Raw genomic sequence first — 25,864 nt, forward strand, 5'->3', positions numbered from 1 at the left:
GTCGGCGGTTCGAATCCCTGCAACGGGGTGAGCTCCCGTTGCTCAGTCCCTGCTCCTGCCAACCTAGCAGTTCGAAAGCACGTCAAAATGCAAGTAGAGAAATAGGTACCGCTCCAGCGGGAAGGTAAACGGCGTTTCTGTGTGCTGCTCTGGTTCGCCAGAAGTGGCTTAGTCATGCTGGCCACATGACCTGGAAGCTGTATGCTGGCTCCCACGGCCAATAAAGCGAGGTGAGCACCGCAACCCCAGAGTCCACGACTGGACCTAACGGTCAGGGGTCCCTTTACCTTTACTGTTAGCATCTTTTAACATTTGTAACTATTTTGATTTAATCGCCTGCTTGACTCCCTTTGACCTGAGGGCCACATTGATGGTAAGCAACTTCTCAGGAGGGCCAGGAGGCCTGGCAGGCAGAAAACATTTTCTCTCCCCATCTCAATGTGGAGGAAGCCCCACAGCCCTGAAATGGGGTGATCAAGCTTCCAGCTTGCCAGGCTAGATCTGGCTTAGGGGGTCTGCTACCCCTGGTCTCTTGAATAAACAGTTGCTTCCTGTTGCGTTCATCTCTTTGCCAATAATTTTATTATTTTCTTTTTAAAAGAAAATGCACTTTTATGCTTATTCCATTGTTAGTCACCCAGGGAAACGTTTGTTGAGAGTGGGGTTGCAGCATATGCAAATAAAATAATTTAAAGTGATTTTAGAGGTGGGGGAAATTCCACCCACTTGAAGCACCATCCAAGCCCAAGGTCAGCCAGGATGAGTATGTTCAGAATAGGTGCCCCCACAACAGGTGGGACTTCCACAACCTGGCTCAACCAGGGATGTGCTGGTGTTAGTTCCCCTCACTAGTTTAAGTCCTGGGACTCCACTGGTGAAAGTAATGCTGCTGTCAGCCTTCGCCCACCCAGCAAAAAAATAAAATCAAACAGATTTTCAGGAACTCTTGAAACTCTACACTCTTGCAGCCAATAGAAATGCAAGATCTATTTCTCCAAACAGCTAAGGGTGCATCTGCACGGTTCTGTGCCCTCTTCCCCAACGTAATCCTCACAACAGCCTCATAAGGTAGGCTAGGCAGGAAGATAGCAACCAGCTCAGGTCAGCCAGTGAACGTTATGGCCGAGTGGGGACTAGAAGAACAAGTCCTCATCCAACACTTTTAACCAGGACACAACCCTGGTTCCATTTCTGCATGGTGAGGCTGCGGACATGCCATTCATTTGACACACATTCCCTCTCTGCAAAGTTAAACTATGGAACTCCCTCCCACAGGAGGCAATGATGATTACCGACTCAGACGGCTTTGAAAGAGGAATAGGCAAATTCATGGAGGAGGAGAGGGCTCTCGGTGGCCACTAGCCATGATGGCTATGCTCTGCCTACACAGCTGGAGGCAGCAATGCTTGTGGATGCCAGTTGCTGGAAGCTGCAGGAAAGGAGAGGGCTCTTGTGTTCGAATCCTGCTTGTGGGTTTCCCCTTTGGGGCCCCTGGTTGGCCCCTGTGAGTACAGGATGCTGGACTACCTAGGCACCCATGGACCTGATCCAGCTTCCTTCTTCCTATGTTCTTATGAATCTGGGGAGCTGTAGCTTACCCTTCCCAGCACTACGATTCCCAGCACCCTTAAAAAAAACTGCAGTCCCCAGGATTCTTGGGCAAGAGGAAATGGGATTCAATTGCATGGTGTGCATGCAGCCAGAACTCAGTACTCGTACGCATGAGCACAGGCGTAATAAAAGCTGGAGAAAGACACACGCTGTTGGTCTGTAGAAACACACCATCAGGAAACGCATTAACTTTTTGTCTTAGGAAAAAGCCCGGATCAGTCTGGGATCTTTCTGAAGGGGGCAAAGGTATCCCCTCCAGCGCATTCCTTGCACACATGTGCCAGAGGACTGCACTCCATGCACTCAAGGCAGAGGGAGGGAGGGAGGGAGATGGATGGGGGCAGAGAAGCCCCCTTATTTAGCAAGGGGCAAAGGAAGGATAATGGTTACTTAGAAAGTGCTCCAGACAAGCTGTCAGGTTGAATTCAGCCCACTGGAGTCTTGCGCTGGGACAGTCCTGGCCTTCAGGGATCCCCTGTGAGCAGTGTTTCCTGCCTGCTCCAGCGCAGAGACAACAGGGCTTTGTTTCCAGGAGGGGTTGCCTTCCCCTCCTTCCCCCCCCCCTCTCTCTCTCTGAAAAATGCACATGGCTACCTCCAAAGCGGGTCAGGGAGAAATGCAGACACAACACCAGCACTGGAATTTCAAAGGAAAACAGTGGTGGTTTTTTTTTTTAAGCTCCCAAGAGCAAGCTACTGTTTCTCCTGGAACCAAAAAATCCTGACTTTATAGTTCCACACAGGAGCAGCAGCAACAACAACATAAAGTATACGTGGTGGTGGCTGCAGGTGGGGGACGACAGCAAATTTTGGTGCGCCAAGTCCTGACTGGGATATGGGGTTGTTTGGCCAGTAAAAGGGGTGGGGGGGGAGGAATGAGGGAAAGATGCAAAGGTTCCTGAGAGGGAGAGACGGTTAAAAAGAAAGGAGATTCCAACTAAATGTCAGGAAGAACATAATGAAGGGAAGAGCTGTTTGACAGTGCAAGGGACTCCCTTGGAAGGGGGTGGAGTCTCAGGAGAGGCTGAATGCCCATCTCTCATGGATGCTTTAGTTTAGCTGATATTCCTGCGTTGCAGAGGACTGGATCAGAAGACCCTCGGGGTTCCCCTCCAATTCTATGAAATCTCTCAGAAGAGTTTGGATTTGATATCCCGCTTTATCACTACCCAAAGGAGTCTCAAAGCGGCCAACATTCTCCCTTCCCATCCTCCCCCACAACAAACACTCTGTGAGGTGAGTGGGGCTGAGAGACTTCAGAGAAGTGTGACTAGCCCAAGGTCACCCAGCAGCTGCATGTGGAGGAGCGGAGATGCGAACCCGGTTCCCCAGATTACGAAATCTACCGCTCTTAACCACTACACCACACTGGCTCTCAGGGTAAGCAAAGGTGTGTTTTTCTATCTGCAGAAGGTCTTCCTGGCAGGATGGCCTCCTTCATTCACAAAAGATGCTTCAAAAACCAATATATTACTTATGGGGGTGTGTGATCCTTCCCTTGTGGAAAAAGGTCTAGAACTCACTCTTTATAGAGCATGGATAGGCAAACTAAGGCCCGGGGGCCAGATCCAGCCCAATCACATTCTCAATCCAGCCCGTGGACAGTCCGGGAATCAGTGTGTTTTTACATGAGTAGAATGTGTCCTTTTATTTAAAATGCATCTCTGGGTTATTTGTGGGGCAGAGGAATTCATCCCCCCCCAAATATAGTCTGGCCCCCCACAAGGTCTGAGAGACCGGGGACCGGCCCCCTGCTAAAGAAGTTTGCTGACCCCCTGTTCTGGAGTAACTCTACTTCTGAGGGCACAGTGAGTTGTGCTATTTGTTAAAGAGTTTTTAGCGTTGCATAGCTGTTGCTGTTTTAATTAAATTGCCTTCTCTCTCTCTCTCTCTCTCTCTCTCTCTCTCTCTCTCTGTGTGTGTGTGTGTGTGTGTGTGTGTGTGTGTGTTTGGAGGGAAGAACAGATTTGGACCTCACATGTGGGGAAGGTTGTGGGTTTTTTTTAACTCATTGGTCTGTCTGCCATCCTCGTTGGAACAGGAGTGGTGGCGTCTGCCCACTATCTGCAATAGGCTTACCACTTGCACATTGCAACTCCCCCCACCCTGCCCACACACACACAAAAAAGAGGAAACACACTGAGGAAAAAGAGGACACTGGTTTGCATAAACATGCACGTGCTGATTTGTATACAAATCTATAGAGAATTACAATAATCTGAATAGAAATATGTCCTGTTTGTGCATTTTTACCACAGAGGGGTACATGAGTGCCTGCTTTGCATTAGACTGGGACATCAAAGCCATCAAGGTCATAGAATTATTCATTCATATGTGCCACTTAATTACAATGTTCTCTATGCGATTTACAAAGATGCAAAATAAAAAAATAAGTAAAAACTATAATATTTAGCGGGGCAGAGAGACATTACTGCCCCCATCCCAATCCCAACGCCAATAATAATTATCTTCAGGGATAATGAACGAAACAACTCAAATTTGCATTTTGTGTGTATTTTCATTCAGTTGTGTTGTCTGTCTGTCCGTCTCTTTTCTTTCTTATATTGCATGTTACTTAACTGTATGTCCTTTCTTAGATAAATAAACAAATTAAAAACTATAAAATGAAACATGCACACACACACACACACACACTCCCGCTCCTGTGGTTCCCCTATTGTTATGCCATTTTACCAAAAGGCACTGGTGCCATCTCCAGGGGGTCCTGGGTACCCACAAAGTTTTCACTGTGGGTGCCCATTCTCTGCCTGCCACCACCACCTGCTGCCTTAGCTCCAGCTCTCTGCTGCCACGGTGGCAACTGGGCTGGGGCCTCTGCCTCCACCACAGGTCCTCTGTTGGTTTTTTGTGTCCTCGGCCCTCCCCTTCTCTGCCATTTTTTCCCCATGTTAAAAACTGTTGCCAGAAGCTTTTTGCAGACTCCCAAGACCCTCGCCCAAATCTGGCCTTTTAAAAACAAAAATGTAATTTCCCCTTTTAAAAAGCAACATCTCTGACCATTTCTGTGTGCTCACTGCTGCGATGCCAAAAGGTTTCCATGTCTTCTGCGCACACCCCTTACATTTGTCCATTTAAATTGTTGTCGCTGCTGTTTGCTGAATTGAACGATGGATGATAAAATAAGGATTTAAAATGGCGCTGAACAGCTAATGGGCAAAGAAGAAGACCTGAGAATTCTGAAGTTCTTGCCACACCCACTTTTGCACATTGGCCACGCCCACATTGGCCACACCCACTTTGATGAGCAGCCCTCAGAATGTTGACTGAGGGTCAAGGCCACCCTCAGCCTCAAAAGATTTAGCCACTCCTGATGTAAGCCATGCCGTTTTGCATTGCCATATTGAAATCTGGTTTGGCAAAACGCGAATGGTGTTCTGAGGATGCTACCCTGCCTGTACAATAAACTACCTTGTGGTGTCTCCCATTTTCCTTATGCGCCTGCAATATCTGACCTGGTCTGCCAAGTCATGGAAACCGAAACAGACTCTTTCCCATCAAAACAAAACAAGCAGAGAGGCCCAAATCGTTCCACTTAGTGATGAGAGGAGCCTCATTTCGTTTGCAAGAAAATTGTTCCTTGGCCAGGAAAGCCTGATGATTCTCATTAGGACCACTCAGGTCTCCAAGGCAGCTGAAGACAATTTGTACCAAGGACGCGAAACCCCGTACATTTGTACGGTTGGGATGCTTGCTAACGGGGCACCTCAGCCAATGTCCAGAGGAGGCCGGGCTTGATCCCAAAGGAACCTGCCACATGAACCACAAGGCAGACTGTTGTGGAGGGAGCCAGAGACAACCTGAACATGTTCCCCAGCAAAACCACAACTGCCTGTGATACCGTTAGGAGCAATCTGCTCTCTTGCTTAGTGGCTTGGCTCCTAACCATGAATGCTGATTAATAGCCAATTAACACCAGCAAGGAATGCATAGCACAGCTCCTCCAAGTGTCCCTATTTTCCAGGGACAGTCCAGGATTTGCAAAAGCTATCCCAGTTTCTGATTTGATCCTGGAATGTCCTGCTTTTCCTTAGGGCATCCCTATTTTCCTTGGAGAATTCTTGGAGGGTATGATAGCATACCTACTGACTAAGGTGGCAGCCAAGCTAATTGTTGTTGAGGGGGGGCTGTGTGTGTGTGTGTGTGTGTGTGTGTGTGTGTGAGAGAGAGAGAGAGAGAGAGAGAGAGAGAGAGATCTCCTAATTTAGCAGTCATTTCTGTACTCCAGTTATACTGTGCAAATAAACACAACCCCTGAAATACTGACCATGACCATGAGTTTCATGGTCTTTTGGTTCCACAGTGTGTAATATCCCCTTTTAACCTGTGTTGCATCTCAAGTCCCAGTAGGCAATACCACTTAATTCTGGAGTGCCCTTTGGATTGTTGCTCAACTACACCATCCTGCGGAAACAAGCCCAGGCCCCATAGTCTTTACCAGATGTCCTTTACAGTGTGTCTCTTCCAAAGGAGGTGTGGAGGGTGTCCGCATGGACATGCTCTCCCCGGGGAAATGTGCCTAGTGCCATCCTTGTCTATTCTTAGGCACCAGACTAAGATGGTTTTTTTTCACCTAGCGCTTTGGTGGCTAAATCATCCTCTCCTGTGGTGCTCATCTTTTAGTTCATTGTCGGATGAGCATTTTGGGAATGTTGTACTTTGCACTTTTTTAAATGTGGTTTTTAATTTATTTTTTTATCTATATTTTATCTAGAGACCTTTGAGATCCTTTTTTTTTGGATAAAGCAACTAAGAAATGTGAATAGCAATAGCAAAAAAAAAAAAAAAAAAAAGTCCACAAAACATCTCTAACCACTGGGCATGCTAGCTGGAATTGATGGGAGTTGGAGCCCAAGAATATCTGGAGAGCACCAGGTTGGCTACTGCAGACTTCCTGCATCCCATAATACACTCTCTAGTCCAGAAAAAGCTCTCCTTACGCCACACTAAACTTAGAACATCATGTACTTGCACAAGATAAGCGCGCTTGGGGACAATCCAAATTTTTCAAACCAGTTTGAGCAAATATGGGATCCATTTGCTGCATTCTGGAAGTCTTAATTTCAAGAACTGACAGTCAAGTTGTGATTGTTGTTTGAATTATAAATTATTCTGCCCTTAATCTAATAAAGAGGGGTGGGGGAAGACAGCATTTCCCTGTGCTAGTTTCCAACAGATTCTTAGGAGACCTTTTCTTTTTCTTGGGATTTTTGTGGGCAATTTTTTCTTCTTCATTCGACTCCAATCCTTTTCCCCTTTTATTTAGAGGGAGACATACAAGGAAAGCACCCCTGTACATTAACCGCGTGAAGACCAGACACCAAATAAAATGCAGCCTCTTGCATGCTCTGGACAAAAAGATATCTAACCAGGTTGCCTTTTGAAAATGAACACAGGGCTGCTCTCGAGCGACAGAAGTTACGCCAGATTCAACAAAACCGCACAAAACCCAGAAGGGTTACTTTTGCAGCCTGAGCGCGCTCTCTCTGTCTCTCTCTGTCTCTCTCTGTCTCTCTCTGCTTGCCGTCCTGTGTTTACAGTCGCAGCACCTGTCCCCCAAGGGGTCCAGAAAGGAATGAGGCTCAGCTCTCTCAGTGAGGTTGATGGGTTTGTGTGCACTCCCCGCTTTCAGATGGAGGCTCCGGGCTCTCCTTGTTTGCTTCGTCCAAACAAGCTTTTGTTATTATTCTCAAACAGATACCCATTCACCCAGAGAAGGAGCTGGAGGCAAGCGTGGTGAGCTTTGTTGCCACCTTGCAGCCGCGCTGCTCAGAGGAGGGCGAGGAGGGCACAGGGCGCTCAAGTGGGCGGCTGCTGCAGAGACAATGGCAGCACCTGCAGGGTGCCGCATTCACACACACACACACACACACACACACACAATGTTTGCGTACTGCTTCTCTCTGCCTGCGAGGCAGGTGGCGGCTGAGGTTAGAAGGCGCAGCAGCAGAATCAGATAACATCCTCTGCTGAGGCCAAAACCACACAGAGCAGGAAACACAAGGGTGTCACCCCAAGCAGGCACCCTCGTGATGATCTCCCATTGCTCAGCCACAAGGCCTATGCTCACCTTCACCTCTTCAGGGAGTGCATCGTCACAACCGGCAAAATCACGCCTCGCTGCTCATTGCAGCTGGTTATGATGTGGTGGTGGTGGTGGGGACTCAGAAGAATGCAAAAAGAAGAAACTAGCCCTCATCGGCGCCAGCTATCAAGGTTTAGGTCCACAGACCCTCCAAGTGTCCCTGTTTACAGAACCCATCCCAGTTTCTGATTTGATCCAGGAATGTCCCACCTTTCCTTAAAGGTAAAAGGACCCCTGATCATTAGGTCCAGTCATGGCCAACTCTCGTTTCCGTGTGCGGCTCTGGCTCGCCAGATGCAGCTTTGTCACGCTGGCCACGTGACCCGGAAAGTGTCTCCGGACAGCGCTGGCCCCCGGCCTCTTAAGTGAGATGGGCGCACAACCCTAGAGTCTGTCAAGACTGGCCCGTACAGGCAGGGGTACCTTTACCTTTTATATATTATATTGCAGGACCTGCATGTGATGCCCAGGACAGGGCCTTCTCTGTGGCAGCCCCAAAGTGGTAGAACTCCCTCCCAAAGAGATACATTTGGCAACTTCACTATATAGCATCCAGAGGATGCTGAAGACGCAGCTCTTTACCCTGGCTTTTGACACCTAAGAGGTATATTTTCAGGACCCACTCTATTTCTTAAGCTCTTTATTAAATGGTTGCACCCTGGGACCTTTGGGAGAATGGCAGGTAATAAATTAAAATTGCGACATTGAATTGCATTGCTTTGATCCTGATTATTATATCATAGTTTTATATGCTGTTACGGCTGTAGATATGAAAAACACATCTAAAAAAGGAAATTGTAATCAATGAAACATCAAGTTATAAAAAGACCTGGCCCTTTTCCCTCCCCCAAAATCTCCTAGAGCCAAACCCATCAACCGTCAGCACACAGGAGATGTTGGCAGAGCTTAAACTGAAACAGATACGCTACTTGCTTCTTCTTTTTTCTGTAGGTGGGGAGGGTTAGGCTTATAAAGCCAGGATGAAGCTGGGATTTAGATTAAGTGATTGCTAAGGGAAATGGACTCAGCGGCTGCAGGATGTGGGAATGTGGAAGTACCACGAGACACAACACTTTGCAGAAGGGATTTTTATATAAAATGTGGGCTTCGTGCTGAAACAGACAGTTGCAAAGGCATGAATTAGCTAAAACCCAGACCCCGCCCCACCCCCCTTGTCAGAGAACAAGCAGGCTCTGGTGGGGTGCTGTGCTTGGAAAGTCATAAGGAGGATTCTTCGCTTGTTGGCCTCTAGACGAACAGACGTCCAAAGAGTAAATGTCTGGCTTCAACATTTGAGCAATTCACAGGATATTTTCTCCATGGATCTAGGGCAGTGCCATCCCATGGGGCACACTTATCTGAAAGTAAGGGCTCTCCCAGACAGTCATTGTTTAGTGGGTAGGATTCAGATTGCATACTGCCAAAATTCATGTTGCAGGATTAACGTGGGCTTGGTGCTTTTGTGTGGAAAAACCTGCCCCTCCCCCCCTCCCCAGATATGCAAGAAATATTTTTGCATTAAGGAAAATGGGCAAATCTGTCTATTTCGGTGCCCCTCGTTTTTTCCAGGCTTAAATTTAATCTGCCTTGTTTCCACATCCGTTTGCAATTTTTCCTGTACAAATCTGCACAAACGTTTCTGGGGTTTTTTTCCCTGTATGCAAACTTTTGTATCCAATTTGGGCCCATTTCTGCAGTTCCCCAATCAACTCTCCTTATTATTATTAGATGATAGATAGATAGATAGATAGATAGATAGATAGATGATAGATAGATAGATAGATAGATAGATAGATAGATAGATAGATGATAGATAGATAGATAGATGATAGATAGATAGATAGATGATAGATAGATAGATGATAGATAGATGATAGATAGATGATAGATAGATAGATAGATAGATAGATAGATAGATAGATAGACAGACAGACAGACAGATGTTAGATAGATAGATGATAGATAGATTAGATAGATAGATAGATAGATATAGATAGATATAGATAGATAGATAGATAGATAGATAGATAGATAGATAGATAGATAGATAGCATCCTTTTGGGGCAGAGAACTGCCTCACAAATTTCAGAGGAGGGAGGAGGGGAGGTCAGGTTGGGGTGGCGGAGGGAGCCAAGCAGACTTGCACCATGCTAGACCAACAGGTGGTGACTGATGTGGAGCACCAATGAAATGGAGCAAAGGAGAGGATGAGAAAGGAAAGTTGTTCCTTCTCCCTCTCTATTGTCGCTCGCACCGGGCCAGGCTCCTCGTCAACCACACCAACAGCGACACAGCCACCATTTTGGGCCAGCTGAGCTGAAATACGGGGATTGTGTTTGAAGTCCAAATGGGACAGGGGACACTTTTGTCAAAAAATGGGGCAATCCTGTTTTTTCTAGGGACGGGTGGCAACCTCTGGTATCATGAAGAGGAGGCTGCACAAAAGATGGATAACCAGAGAACTTTTCCAAAAGCAGTTAATTTCAAGGGCAGCTGTGTGTGTGGAGAGCTTTATTGCAGAGCTAGAAGCACGATGCCCGATTGCTGACTCAGTTCCTGGTACGGCAAGCCAGGAGGGCCAAGACAACGCAGTACACATCCAAAGACCAAGATCAGCCTCTGGGATGCACACGCTTTAAACTTTCCATCTCCCCACCAGCTGCCTCCACAATGCTGTGATCAAAGCCTTCACACACATACACTCACAAGGGTCGACTCAGATATTGCACAACCTGCACCCCTCTTAACATGATGAGGAAACCCAACCCCTAAAGAAGTGCTGCAGACCTGCTTTGGACCTTTGCTCAGCTTTGGCTTAGCAGAGATGCAGACATAGAGAAGGAGAGAGGAGGCCATGGAGGGGGAAAGGTCCAGGGGCTGCCTAGCATGGATGGGGGCCTCTACCGGGGAGGCCACATACAGGGCTGGATTTAGGCTTGATGAGGCCCTCAGCTACTGAAGGTAATGGAGCCCTTTATATGTCCAGCTGTCCTTTGTCAACAACAAATTGTCACTGTTTTTTTGTGTTGAATATATGCTATATGGTAATTTATTGACCTAATAGGTATCTAAAGCCATTTGCACATAACATAATATGTAATTGATCAAAGTAACTGTTGAACTGAAATGCAATTAAAAAGAAGTATATTAATAGTGAAATGGGGGGGGGGGCAAGAGAGTGGGGTCCTAAGCTATAGCTTGTTCAGCTTATACGTAAATCCGGCACTGGCCACATAAAGGGCAAATAAAGATAAAAGCCCCCAGGGGGACAATTACACACCTGTTCAACTGCACTGACGAATGCAACAAACAGAAAAGCAGAGCACCATCAACACACTTGGGTACATTAAAAGCAAAATACAGCAAAAGAAGGCAATTCTCTGCCCCAGTAAGGTGAGGATCTGAACTTTAGAGCAGGAACAGGGAACCTGTGGCCCTCCTGAACTTCATAGTATCATAGAATTGTGGAGTTGGAAGGAACCTCAAGAGTCAACCTCTTACAAGGGTGGAATCTCATGATTAATGCCCATCCAACCTGTGCTTTAAAACCTCCAGTGAGGGAGAGTCCATAATCTCCAGAGGGAGTCCACTCCCCTGTTGAACAGCTCCTAACGCCAGCAAGTTGCTGGACTGCAACTCCCATCAGCCCCAGCATGCATGGCCAATGGCCAGGGTTGATGGCAGTCGTAGTTCAGTAGCTTCTGGAGGGTCAAAGGTTCCCCACACCTGTTTAGACAATGGGGAAGAAAGGGAAAGCATCCTCCCCAGCCTCTGGTATGAAGAGACAAGGAAGCAGATTCTGTGCATTTCCAAACTGAGCTCCTTGTTTGGTGCTTTTTACAGGAAAACAGTCTCAGACAAATGATCAAGATCCAGAAGAAGGAACTCACCTTCTTTGGCATTGAGTCGAGAGGATTGTTCCGTGTGGGCTGGTGTGTTGTAAGACAGCAAGGAACTACCTGGAAGGGGGGGGGGGGGAATAAAGGACAAGAAGAGGTTTAGCCTTTGCAAAAAAGGTATTTAAAAAAAACAATGTGTAGGGGAAAAGCCTGTATTTTGTATGGTGGTAGGGTAGAGAAATGCTGCAATTAAGTATTCGTGATCAAATTATTTGCTTGGAAGGGATCTGTGCAGAGAAAGGAAGGAGAAATGAACAGTTTCCTAGTTCCCTTCTGCAGTTAGGAAAATCAAATTGTAGAAGAATCATCTCACGGATCATCTAGTCCAACCCCCTGCAATGCAGTGAATCACAGCTAAAGAATCCCTAACGTTCATGATCTCAAAAGGAAAATTAGCAGGTGTTCTGCAAAGTGCATCATCATAATCAGAGATCAACATCAGGGATCACTTCTAATCTTGATGGAGCACTATTGATGACTAGTTGCCATAGTCTATAAATGGAGACCATAAATCAGTTCAAAGTATCTAGCCAATTAAATCTCCCTGTTTGAATATAAACAAGACAATAATTTTGAAGAGAAAACATCCCCCGTGTTAGAGAAGAGGCATTTCCCCCATTCAGCCAAGTGTGAGAGAACTGGGAATACCTTTTACGATATGACACATACCAAAACTACCGTTAAGTATTTATATTATCTATCTATGGGTTGTATCCAACGTTGGTCATACTCAGAGTAGACCCCCTGGCATGAATGGATATGACTAATTTAGGTTTATTAATTTCAGTGGGTTTGATCTGAGTAGAACTTAGATACAGTTAAGGTTGGGAAACAGTGATTCAACTAAAAATTCATGAAACTGACCTGGTAATTTGAGATGAAATCAGTTTCCACTGATTCTTCAACAGGGGTAAATTCCATTAAACTCATGGGGTTTCCTTCTGATTAGCCCTATGCAGGGTGGCATTGTTAATCTCAGATTCTCCTCTCCTCTCTCTCCAAGCGGCATGTGATTCCCATCATGCCCATACGATGCCCATTAAGGGAAGCGTGCAAGCAAGATTCAATGCAAAATAGCAACTCTCCTGTGGCTTCCAGCAAGTGGTATTCAAGAGCATTGCTGCCTCTCACCGTGGAGGCAGAGATGCCGTCAACAGCCCTCTCCTCCTCCATGAATTTGCCTAATCCTCATTTGAGTGCCAAGGTCTCCTAACGGAAACACATTTGCAAGCAATTTCCCTTAATGCTATTTTCACAAATGCTGGCCTTTTTATGCACGTTCCTCCTTACAATACAGATTTTTGTTCACATTACTTGTTTGGAGAATCGCATCAAGAACCATCAGAGAGGTGCAAATTCCAAGGAACTGCTGCATTTTGGTTCGCCGATCTCATTCCGGAACGTGTGATTTATTTAGGTTGGTTCACATTAAAATACAAACCAAACCAAACTTCTCACCCACCCCCTTATCCTTGGTTTTTGCTTGGTGTTTCGTTTCGCTTTTAATTTGTTCCTCTCAAATATCTCAGCGAGGGAACTAATTCATGCCTGACACGTTTTCTGGCTTCTGGTTGGAAACTGATCCAGATTTCGATGTTCAGTACAACAGCATCAGCCAGCCAGCCCAGTGCCCCAAGACAGACAGCCTACATGGCTGAAGTTGCAGACTGTGGGGCAGGGAGTGGGGCTGGCGAGGGAGAGGGGGAATTCCCGTCTAAGTGAACTTGTCAGATAAAACAAGGGCCACTCTCTGCTGAAAAGCACAAGTTGTGGCCGTCAAAAGGGAGAGAGTCGCCCCAGGTTTATTGCTGAAAGTTCTCACCTTTGCCCAGCAGTCTGAGGTTTCTAGTTGGGAACACCAGAAAAGGAAGAAAAATGTGTTTCCTATTAAGATGCTTAAATGAAAAAAGGAGGGGAATGTGTGCGGGGGGGGGGGGGGAGCAAGAATGAAGCAGACATCAAGACTTTAAGGGCACTGAGACCAGCAGAAATACCAGACCTGGAATCCTTAACTGACAACTTTTACATTCTAAAGGGCTTGTGCCGGGATGGCAATCCCTCATTGCTAATTCCAGGTTATTATTTATTTTATCATTTTTATCAGAGTAAGTTAAACACAGGAATACAATAAAAACAACAGAAGTTCAAACACACGACAAAGAAGCAGAGTACTTAAGACCATTAGGAAATTTCACATTGTACCACGGAAAGCTGATAAATCATTTGGCTGCAGAGTGCAGGGCTGCTTGAAAGCCCTTTTGCAAACAGCCGCATGCTGCCTTTTAAACCTCCACTGCCCAGACATTTAGAGGGGTGTGTGTGTGTGTGTTGAACATCCCTATGCTATGCTTTGAAGCCCCAACAGTTGGGGGCTTCAAAGCACAGCATCACCTGATGTCACTATGTTGTTGGGCAACTGACAGGTGGGTGACCCAGCTCATCTGTCAGATTTGGGCCTCCAAGGGTAAGGAGGAAAGGATCTGTCCTGCTGGGCAGAAAAGGTCCCCCACCCATGGTGTTTCATTTCAGAAAGTGCAAATGTGTTAATTTTACCTTTAGATGACAAGTGAACCAGATCTCCCACCTCACCGCTTGCTGAGTCTTTAGAGACTGAAAAAGGATGTGATTGACCCCCCTGTAAGCTGTTTGTCTGTGATTCTTACCCTGGTGCCTTCAGGGCAGGACTCTGGCCCAGGACCCCAGTCAGCTACCATAGGGCTGGCTTGCCCTACTTTTAAGCAAGTGACCATCCGGACAACCATTAAACCCAGAGTCTAAAATTCCCCAACTGCTCCTCTGCTCTCTGCAAAGTGTTCCTCACTCACTTCAGTGGATTAAAGTGCCCCCAATGTCCCTCTGTTGTGGGGAAGTAAGGAGCCATCTCCTCCAGTGCCCTTCTTGGTTCAGAGATGCAGCGCAAAACATCCAGTGGAAATTAAGTCTGGAAAAACAATAAATTCCCTTCAAAGGCATGACGCCACAAGGGAGTTGCCCAGAAATCCAGAAACCAGACTGTCGTGAAGCAGGCACAGGAACAGCTGTTTGGAAAGGAGTCATGTCCAGTAGCCTGGCTTGGCCTGTGAACACGCTTTAATGAGAACAAGGCTTTGCCCTATCTCCCTCAAAGCCCACACCTCTTCCCACCCCCAATTACAGCCAGAGATGGCAGCAGCAAGAAAGCAGCGCAGAGGATCGCAGCCTCATCTCATGGAGTCAGTGTGCAAAACAGAAGAAAGGAACAGGTCAGGTGCCCAGGGAGGCAGGCTTGTGCAAGTCATTGACCACAGCAATCAAGCTGAAAAGTGTGCAGAGGAAGGCAACCAAGATGATCAAGGGTCTGGAAACCAAGCCTGAAGAGGAGCGGAGGAGGAAGTTGGCGATGCTTAGCTTGGAGAAGAGAAGACTGAGAAGTGGTATGACAGCCATCTTCAAATATCTGAAGGGTTGTCACGCAGAAGATGGAGGAAGCTTGTTTTCTGCTTCTCCAGAAGAGAAGATCCAAACCAATGGATTCAAGTTACAAGAAAGGAGATTCCAACCAAACATCAGGAAGAACTTTCTGATAGTAAGAGCCGTCCAATAATGGAATGGATGACCTTGGAAGGTGATGGACTCTCCTTCATTGGAGGCTTTTAGAGCAGCCCTTCTCAACCTGTGGGTCCCCAGATGTTGTTGAGCTACAAGGCTTGCAAGGCCAGAGCTCAGCGATGATGGGATTTGTAGTCCAACAACATCTGGGGACCCACAGGTTGAGAACCACTGTATTAGAGAGAGGCTGGATGGCTGTCTGACAGGGATTCTTTAGCTGTGACTCCTCCATTGCATGGGGTTGAATTAGATGACCCTTTGGGTCTCTTCCAACTCTACAATTCTATGGTGGTTGAGCTCAGGTCACTGCACTGTGACGGCAGGAAAACACCAAGAAAGTGATGTTGATCAGCACAACTCTCCTAGTTGCCAAGTCAGATGTGGGTGGAAAGAAGCCTCAGAACGTGGCGGTGCTGAGCATTACGTCCTCAAAGTTGCTGCACTCCAGGAAACCACATTTTGAGGCAGATAAGAGTGCGAGGCTGCTGAACTGGAGGTTGCTGGCAAATCTGTTTGGCTTTGGGTTGCACTGAAAAAGGACTTTGATGGGTTCACTCACTGAGAGGCTGGTTGAACCCTGGAACTGGGAGCCAACTAATGTCTACGCAGAGTAGACCCACTGAAATGAATGGACCTAAGCTAGCCATGCCAGTAAAATTCAGCAAATCTGTTCTGTATTGGATACAAGTCTTCGTGACTGGATCTTACAAATTCCAGGTGTACAGAAAGCAGAAATGCAAACCCTTTGGTTCCTCTTTTGCACTCTCCCCATGCCAAACAGATTTGCACGGTTCTCATTTCTGAGTTCACATGCATATAGGCATTCTGCTCTAGCTCTTTATTATGACATACATCTGCATGCAAACCTAACTACACATTAAACCAGCTATGGGACTTGCAGCCAATCAGGTGATAAAAAAACAACAACATCCTAGGCACACACACCCCATGGATTTCCATTGGGATTACACCATGTGTGGAGGGGACATGTGAACCTTCCCTCCCCAATTGCAACCCTAATAGAAAAAAACTACCCTGTGCTGCAATTAGCAATGGGGGGGCAAAGTTCCCATTGGCCCCCATAAGGGTCATGTGTGCTGTGCCCTTAAGGAGAGGCTCCCCACACACTTCACTATATATCGCTTGCACAGAGACAGAGCTTCTATAACTACTTAATCTTTCCATCAGTTAATTGGAGACACCTTTTTTCAGCCAGACAAAATGTCTGCGGCTTGGTGTTTTAAAAAGTTGTTCTCAGCGAGATAGCAGAGCTAAACAAATAAGCAATTCATTGATCTGCATTTTCAGAGGAAACCCGGTGGATCTGCTCTTCCACAATGCCAGCTAGGTTTTTGTGATAGGAGCCTCAGGGGTGGACTTTGGACTTTCAAATTTCAGAGGTGCCCTATGTGAGGCCAAAAGTCAGTGCCCCACCACCTCTCCCTTTCTGCTCAATTCACTACTGTTGCAATGCCTCCTTGGCTTGGTGGCCAGAGTAGTGGAACCAGTTGTGCTGCCCTAAATCCACCTCTGAGAGTGGGTACAAGAAAAAACCAGGCAGAACAAGCACAGCTTGGGAGATTTTGCTTCAGGCATGGAGAGACTTTGGCCCTCCAGATGTTCCTGGACTCCAAATCCCATCCGCCCCAGAAAGCAGGGCTATGGGCCAGGAATGATGGGAGTTAGAGTCCAGAAACATCAGGAAAGACACTGTTTTCTTGCATTTCTTGTTGTATGTATGTATGTATGTATGTATGTATGTATTTCAGTTATATACCACCTTTATTTTCCAAGGATCTCAAAGAGAGGCACATGGTTCTCTTCCTCCCCATTTTCATCCTCACAACAACCCTGCGAGGGAGTGAGTGGGTGGCCCAAGGTCACCCAGTGAGCTTCATGGCTGAGTAGGGGATTCGAACTCTGCTCTCCCAGGTCCTAGCCCAACACTCTAACCATTGTGCCACACTGGCTCCTGCTGTTGACCCTGGCCCGCTTTCAACCTCTTTCCTTTTCTCCTGCCAGCTACCCTTCTGACTTCAGCTCTCGGCCAAAAGAACCTACTCTTTGTTTGACATGCCAGGCAGGCCTCCGAGAAAGAAGAAGGCAGAACAGAGCAGTCACTTACTTTCCCTGAGGTAGCTGAGGTGAGACAGCAGAACTTCCGTGTTGTAGAGAGATGTGGTCCGGAGGAAATCCTCCTTGTTCATCTTGCAGAGCTCCTTCCCGTCCATGTTCTGGAAGAGGTTGGTGTCGATCTCCATCAAGCCGTACTCCTTGATAGCCCACTCAAGCCACTGGCGGACATGCTCCTGGGTCCATAATGTGGGGTCTGCCAGAAGGAAGCGGGGGGGGGGGGATAGTGATAAGTAACCAAACAAACCCCTGTGTTGCAAAGACAACGTCAGCAATGTCTAGGCAACACGATGACCATGTACATAAGCAATAGACAATCTTTTATAGAATTCCTTCAAACCATAACAAATCCAAAATGAAATCTTTGGTCTCAAAGTCTCTGAAAATCTTTAAATGAAGTGAGGTACCAGACTTTGCACGATGAAAGACAAGCTGTGAAGCTTTGTGTATTCAGCAAATATGATGTCCAACACTGAACAGTGATTCTGGATATAGACTACTATTTCGTAGAATTCTTTGTCAGCGTGGTGGGAGGATATAGAATTGCTTCATAAAGCTATCTTATTTCGAATGAATGTATGTAAATGAAAATATCAAATGTTGTGTGTGGAACAGTGCTCATGTAGTCATCAAGGTTTTTCTCCTACAACAGGTATGGGGGACATTTGGCCCTCCAGAAGTCACTGAATTACAATGTCCATCATCTCAGGTTGTTGGCCATGCTTGCAGGGGCTGATGGGAGTTGTGGCTCAGTAACATCCAGAGGACCAAAAAAAGCCCCCACCCCCACCCCTGCTTTAGAGCAACAGTAAAGCTGTTATCCTCCTCCCTGCAACAATGTGTATAGCCTTTGAGATTCCAAGTGTTCAGAGTGGATTATATGCCAATGTGTTTATTATTGATTCAACAAAATTTATGTACCGCTTAATTGCTGTAAAACCTGCAATTATGCTTTGCTGTAAAAACTCGCAATAACAATCACATCCTGGCTACTGGCTTGAATAAAACCACCACTTCCAGAAGATGCACAGGCTCTGGCTTTGGAGAGTCTCCAGGGGAAGAAAATTCTGAAGCTGGGGAGCAGCCACTGAGAACATTTCTCTGTGCACCGTTGTTCTTATGTAGGTCACAGTGGATCACAGGAGTGAAGACAGTTCTGCAGGTAAGTTGGGCCAGATTGTTTAGGGCAGGCATGAGCAACCTGTGAAGGCCTCTGGATGCTGCTGGACTCCAGTTCCCATCAGCCCCACCCAGCATGGCCTATGAACAGGGATTATTGGAGTTGTAGTCCAAAGTCATGGGGGGGGGGGTTGCCAGGAGCTTTCCTGCTCCGTCAATGTACAGGTAGCTAAGGACATTTTCCCTGCTTGATTGTGAGACTGAGCTATGCATTGGGAAAGTCCACAGTGCAAATCCCACCTCTGCCACGAACTCACCACTTGGCTTTAGGAAAGGCACTCCCTCTCAGCTTCAATCTTCCCTGTTTGTGATATTCAGGATAATGACACTGACCTACTTTACAGGGTTGTTGTAAGGACTGCAACTAAGCAAGTGGGGGGGGGAGATCTGGGCACTTGAAAATGCAAACAAGCACCGAAAGATTGTTGAGGGGGGTGTTATTCCTATCAATGAGCCATCAGTTTCAGATACTGAAGAGATTAGAATCATAGCATTGTAGAATTTGTAGACTTGGAAGGGACCACAAGGGTCATCTAGTCCAACCCCCTGCAATGCAGGAATATTTTGCTCAACGTGGGGTTCAAACCCGAGATGCTGAGATTAAGAGTCTCGTGCTCTACCAACTGAGCTAGATGAGAAATTTTTCCATCAGTAAGACTTCAGTGGGACTAAGAGGGTTGCCTCTGTCTTCCTCTCTCTCTTGCTACAGACGGACTGGTGGGCTAACCTTGGCCAGCCAGGGGTCCCAATTTGGCCTCCGATGATCTTTTCCCCAAGCCACGCTCACCTGCCACTCAGCGGACATACTTGTGACATCAGCAGATGGGAGGGCACAGCTCATTTCTGCATTAGCTGTGGGTGCTTGTGTGAGAAGCCAAATGGGCAGGATTTGACCCCACCACTCAACAACTCACTGCACACACCACACTGACCCCATCACAGCACCTCTGTTTCCTGAAGAGCAGGAGGTCTTACTCCCCACCCCCTTCAGCTACTCTTGCAGGTCTCCAGTCGCAAAGCAGCTACAAACGGGCAGGCCAGCACATTTGGTCCTCCTCTCAGCCCGTTGCAAATCTCGTACAGATGGGTTATTAAAATTTTTGGACGGATGTTCCTTACTGTGCTCCAGAAAGTAGTAAATTCTGTGAAAATGACCTCTCCTTGCTCAGACAAGCTGGCTTCCTCGGTCTGAGTCATATTTCCAGACCCTGCTGACAAAAACAAACTCTCCCCCGCCCACTCACCCTTCCCTTGCCACGCTAGCCCTGCAGAGTCAACACAGGAGGAGGAGGGCAGTAAGAATGATGGATTCCGTCCACAACGACACATTGCTGCCAAGGACTGACATACAGAATGCTAACCGCCAGTGGCGATTCTAGGAACCGATAGGGCAATTCCACACTTGGCTTGTGCAGGCTGGAGGAGTTTAGGGTACCAACTACATTAGGCTGGCCTTATGCCAACTTTAGGGAAGCAGGTGGCGCTGTGGGTTAAACCACAGAGCCTAGGACTTGCCGATCCGAAGGTCGGCAATTCGAATCCCCGCGACGGTGTGAGCTCCCGTTGCTCGGTCCCTGCTCCTGCCAACCTAGCAGTTCAAAAGCACATCAAAGTGCAAGTAGATAAATAGGTACCACTCCAGCGGGAAGGTAAATGGTGTTTCCGTGCGCTGCTCTGGTTTCACCAGAAGCGGATTAGTCCTGCTGGCCACATGACCCGGAAGCTGTACGCCGGCTCCCTCGGCCAATAAAGCGAGATGAGCGCCGCAACCCCAGAGTCGGTCACGACTGGACCTAATGGTCAGGGGTCCCTTTACCTTATGCCAACTTTATCAGACTCTGATATAGCAAGATCAGAAAACTGCCTTAAGTGCAGACACATTTGTGCAGACACAAGCCCAGGGTTGCCTACCCTAACCACCAGCAGCTCTCTAGGAAGAGATCTTTCCCACATCTCATTCTGCCACCCGTTTCTTTTAACTGGAAATGGCAGGGAGGGAACCTAGGCGCTTCAGACTGCAGTGCACATTCTCTACCACTGAGCCATAGCTTCTTCCTCCAAAACCATTCACTCTGCAGAATCTGCTGTAGCCATGTTTGGTCGTAATGCCAGACCATGGTTTAGTGGAAGATCCCATGATCCTAGATTTCCCCAGGCTCCTAGATTTGCTCCCTCTCTTCCTTCCACACAGCTGAGGAGTTCAGAAGCATGCTCAGTTGAAACAAGCAAGCTCCATAAACCATGGTTGGGGTTATTTAAAGCTAACCATAGTTACCGTGAACCGCAGTTAACTATAAAATAAAGTAAATCTAATATAAAGTTTCTACTTTAAAAGCAACACCCTTGTGCCTCTCCTTAGGGAGCAATATATCAGGGTCTGAAGCTGTTTTTACAGAGGTACCTATCAGTGCATGTCTGCCTCTCTATCTGCATCCTGTGCTATTTTTCTCATGACTCTTATCTAGACACGCTGGGGTACCCTTCGGAAAAAGAGTCATAGCAGAATGTATTCTGGCATGCCCTATACTTTCCTTCTCCGCTCTCCCAGATTCCATCCTCAGGTGAACTCTTGCAATTGCAATTACAGCACGATAGCATCTTGCATGGGGGTTATGAACCAGGATTGGTGCACATAAGCAAAAACACGTGCACTTGAACCGTCTCCTTGGAACAGTCCTTGCATGACCATCCTTGCTTACCGAGAAAAGTTGAAACATGCAAAATGTTAAAATACTAAAACAGGTTAAAACCCACCTCAGCATTTCTAAGCATCTGGACAGTCTTATCTCAACAAGAATGTTTTTAGCAGGTGCCAAAAAGAGTACAGTGGCGGTGCCTGCCTTACGTCAAGAGGCAGGGAGTTCCACAGCACAGATGCTGCCACACTAAACAACCAAGTTCTTACAAATGAGGAACGAGTATTATGTGGCACGTGTAGTAGTGCCAATTCAGCAAGTGGGCACATGTGGGATAAGGTGATCTCATAGGTTCCAAGTTGTTTAGGGCTTTCTAACCAATAGCAGAACCTTGAACTTGACCTGGCAGCAAATTGGCAACTGGTGCAGATCTCTGAGCACAAGGTGTTATATGCTGGCAAGCCCTTACACCTGGCAGCAATCGTTCATTCTGCACCAACTGCAGCTTCTGGATGAAGCGCGAGGGAAGCCCTGAATAGAGCGTGCTGCAGTAATCCAGTCTTGAAGTAATTCAAGTGCATGAACTGCTGTGACAAGGCTTTGGGTCAGGGATGAGGAGCCTGTGGCCCTCCAGGACTAGAGCTCCCGTCAAACCTGCCCATCAGCCATATTGACTGGGACTAATGGGAGTCCAACAGCATCTGGGGGCAGGGCAAGGGCACAGGTTCCCCAAGTTTGGACCAGATTCATCAAGGCAATTCATGCATCTTCAACTTGCCATCTTGCCATGATGTTTGGATTCATCACTGACCCCAAAATGGAGCCTTCAGGAGCAACCACAATAACCACCCTTCATTGAAGGCCTACAGTATTCCTGTTCATTTCTCTGATGAAAGAGGTCATGTTAGGACCACAACCAAATTTGGGCTATGCAGATGGGTGTCAGTGTCCCAGAAACTGTTGAACCCCTACCTGCTGGCACAATGACTCTCCTCTCATTGGTTGTCATGTTGGGGGGAGGAGGTCCGTTCTTCTCATCCATGTAGGTGCCATAATTTAAGGGGTTTGATTCGGTCCCGGCACCAACCAGCTTGTTGCATTTGCTGACGCTGCAATCCACCGGGGACTCCCTGAAATGCAAACACAGGGGCAGATCAGTACCAGGCAATCGTCAGCTCCAGTGCAACTACACAGAACAGTAGAGTTAGAAGTGATCCAATGGGTCAGCCCCCTGCAATGCCAGAGGAAGGAGGGCTTCTTGTGCCAAGGAGGGAAAGTGGGGCAGCAAAAATATGTTAGGAAAGCCCTGGGCAGCCATGATGACCCACAGGCCTGCCCACCATGGGACATTAAAGCAACTCCCATCTGAAACGACTGAGGACCATGATCAGTGTAGACCAAGTATAAAGGGAAAGGCTGTAGCTCAGTGGTTAGAGCATCTGTTTTGTATCCAAAAGGTCCCAGGCATCATCTCCAGTGGAGGCAACTCAGGTGGGAGTGGGAACATCATTCACCTGAAACCCTGGAGAGCTGCTGACTATCAATGTCTCAACAAAGAGCTAGATGGACCAGGGGGTCTTCCTTCCATGTTCCTTTTACATGCCAGCCACACCCATGGAGGGCAGGGGATGTGGTCACGGCCTGTGTTACCCATGGAAAGCAGAGCTTGCCCACATGGGACAGTGGACATTATACATCATATATTATTTCAGGGTGTGTATGTGTGTGTCATCTGAACTTGCTACCTCTCACATTCACACACAACCACCTCCCACATTCACACACACACACACACACACACACACACACACACACACAACCACCTCTCACATTCACACACACACAAAATCCAGCGTTGAAATAATTGCCCCTATTCACTGAAAAGGGAAGCCTTACAACTCTGTGCTGGATTCCCATCTGGCGAACAAGCCTGAAGGATTTTCCAATTGAGAACATTAAATTTGTTTGTTAAGGCGCGGAGGCAGAATTACTCTAGCATAGTTATCGTGGCTAGGAGATAAACGTTCCGCTGAGATATTCTTGAGGCGGATGGTAATTTTTTCCTCATGTCTTTCTGGGGAGAAAGGCTGCTTGGAAATGGAAATAAGATGTATAACTTACACATGTTAGAATTTAAGGTTGCACTATTTCGCCTACTGTTTTTCCAGGCACCGAACCAAAGTCAGTCTTTGGAGAGGCAAATTGCTGGAGTTTTAATGTCCCCGTGGCAGTCGGGGGGGGGGGTGTTGAGGAACTGCAGGGCAGACAAGCCTTGGAGAGAGAGAGAGAGAGAGAGAGAGAGAGAGAGAGAGAGAGAGAGAGAGAGAAGGCCAGACCATTTCTCACTGGCAATAGAAATTCTCAGTGTCAGGTGTTAAAAGCTGCAAGTATTTGGAGTGCAAAATCTTTGGCATGCTACAGAGTTTCTCTGGAGGGATTACAGCCTTCTCCAAAGTAGTGTTTGGGCTGCCAGCAGATGTATAAGATGGGACAGCATCAGAGAGCAGAAACTGCTGTCAGGGTTTCAGTTTCAGGTGTCTGGTGCTGCAAGGCTGAGGGGTTGAAGCTGTGGTCCTCTGGATATCATTGGCCTTCGATTCCCATCAGTCCCAACCAGTGCTTTTTTTCTAAAACAAAAATGTTTAGGGGTATTCTCATTTTCCTACACATATTGAAATACTGCCCCTCAGTGAGGCCAAACTTAGATTCACAAAATGTTTAGGGGTATGTGCCCCCCCCCCCAGAAAAATAAGCACTGGTCCCAACCAAACAGACCAAAGGATGATGGGAGTTGAAGTCCAGCAACATCAGGACAGCAACTTCTTCAGCAATCTAGGAGGGGCCCAGAAGCTGAGACTCTTAGGTAGCAACCATGCTGTGACTACCCTGGTGTTTCTCACAGTGGGAAGGGGAGATCTGAATGCGACAAACACTCAATGGGACATGTTGGAGAGCAGCAATTGGTCACAGTGCTATGAGCATGGACCCACTGAGGATAGAGAAAGCCACGTACGGTCTCTCTGATGAATATGAGAATGGCAGTTGTCTCAATTATTTTGTTTAAAAGCCACCTAAGGTTTCCAAAGGATCTCATATCAGGTCAGTCCACTGGGGCTTCTAGCTCAGCATTGTCTACAGTGGCTTGCAGTTCTTCCAGTCCAGGTAGAGATATAAAGAACTGGGTGCAGAGCATGTGCTATGGGCCTTCCCAAAGTTCACAGGGATTTGTACATGGATTCCTGGAGAAGGAACGGACTACCAAGAGCTACCAGCCACAATGATCATGCTCAGCTTTCAAAATTCTCACTTTTCTGAATTTTGCAAGCAAGGAATATAAAAACGCATTTACTGGGGGTAAAATGTACATCAAAATGGATCTGTTCATGAAAAAGAGCACTGCAAAATGGCTCGCGTTTGGGGAGATAGCTTCACAAAAAAGAAAAAAAAATCTATATTGGGCAAAATTGCATACAGATTAGGGGAATTTCACATGTGGGAATGAGAATGAATTTTCATGAAAAAGAAATTGCAAACCGGTGTGGAAATGTAGAGAACTGATTGGCAGAAAGGCAGATCCAGAGAGCAAGTGAAAGGGACAGATTTGCCCAGTGCTTTTTTCGGGGGGGTGCAGGGGTACGCATACCCCTAAACATTTTGTGAATCTTTGTACTTTTGTCCATTTACTGTATTTGTTTTTCCCAATTTGAAGTATAAAACGGTAATTTTATTGCGTCAAAATGAGAGTACCCCTAAACATTTTTTTATGGGGGGAAGCAGTGGATTTGCCCATCCCTGGCTGGACGCACAGGTGAAGAAGAGAGTAAAGGCTGCTTTCTTGGGAGGCAGCTGGAGCCCTGTAAAGAGGGGGGCTGAGGGTGAGGCGAAAAGAAAGAAAGAAGAGAGAGAGAGAGAGAGAGAGAGAGAGAGAGAGAGAGAGAGAGAGACCATGTTTATTACTCAGAATCCAAGAGTCACAGCTCTGCCAAACGATTGCAGGGTACAAGAAACACATGAACGGGGTGGAGGTGGAGGCGGACCCTGCAAACCACAAACATGGGGTTTCAGCATGGCCTTTCTGCGTGGCACGATGCCAAGGACACCAGCTACTTTGCCAGTGAGGGGACTCAGGCTACATACAAAGATGAGCGAGTCTCGAGCCTATTATCAAACTCTCCCCTTGTGTTTGCAAAAGGAGGAAATTTCACAAAGATTTCAACTGGCCTTCTATAGGAATGGAATTGCCCCCAAAAGATGTTAGATTGTTTTTGTATGCCACAACTGCAGCGAGAATTTTACTAGCCCAAAACTGGAAATCACAAGAAATACCAACAGTGGAAGATTGGCAGATGAAGATGTTGGACTTTTTGGAGCTGGCCAACCTTACTAGAAGAATCCGCAAGCAGAAAGAGGAGAAATATCAAGAAGATTGGAAGAAATTTCAGGAATGTTTAGCTAAATTTTATAGTATAACGTAAGTGGAAATACTTGCAAGTACCAAATTGTTTTAGGATTAAAGTGTGTTGAATTGTATAATACTATGGATTGAGATTATCATGAAAAGAAAGGAAGTTAACAATTTGAACTAGTTAATTTTATTAGAAAGTACATATTGGAAAATCGCTTAGGAAGTGAAAATCAGTTAGGAAGGATTCGAGGAAGTCATTTAACAATGGAAATTAACTTGGATTTTTAACTGTAAGAAGTTTTATATGTTTG

At 46.7% G+C, this 25,864-nt stretch overlaps 1 protein-coding gene across 5 annotated transcripts in view; it reads right to left on the bottom strand.

The window, feature by feature from the left end:
- The window catches only part of FLI1 (Fli-1 proto-oncogene, ETS transcription factor), a 117,556-nt gene that overhangs the window by 14,166 nt on the left and 77,526 nt on the right, over positions 1-25,864 (bottom strand). For all 5 annotated transcript variants that reach the window (XM_028707550.2, XM_028707551.2, XM_077919896.1 and 2 more), the window contains 3 exons: positions 22,121-22,278; positions 17,326-17,529; positions 11,604-11,672 (listed from right to left, as the gene is read on the bottom strand). In XM_028707550.2, the coding sequence (XP_028563383.1) occupies positions 11,604-11,672; positions 17,326-17,529; positions 22,121-22,278 (431 nt within the window). The remainder of the gene's footprint in view (positions 1-11,603; positions 11,673-17,325; positions 17,530-22,120; positions 22,279-25,864) is intronic.

The sequence above is a fragment of the Podarcis muralis genome, chromosome 15 (assembly GCF_964188315.1).
Source record: "Podarcis muralis chromosome 15, rPodMur119.hap1.1, whole genome shotgun sequence".
Lineage (NCBI taxonomy): Eukaryota > Metazoa > Chordata > Lepidosauria > Squamata > Lacertidae > Podarcis > Podarcis muralis.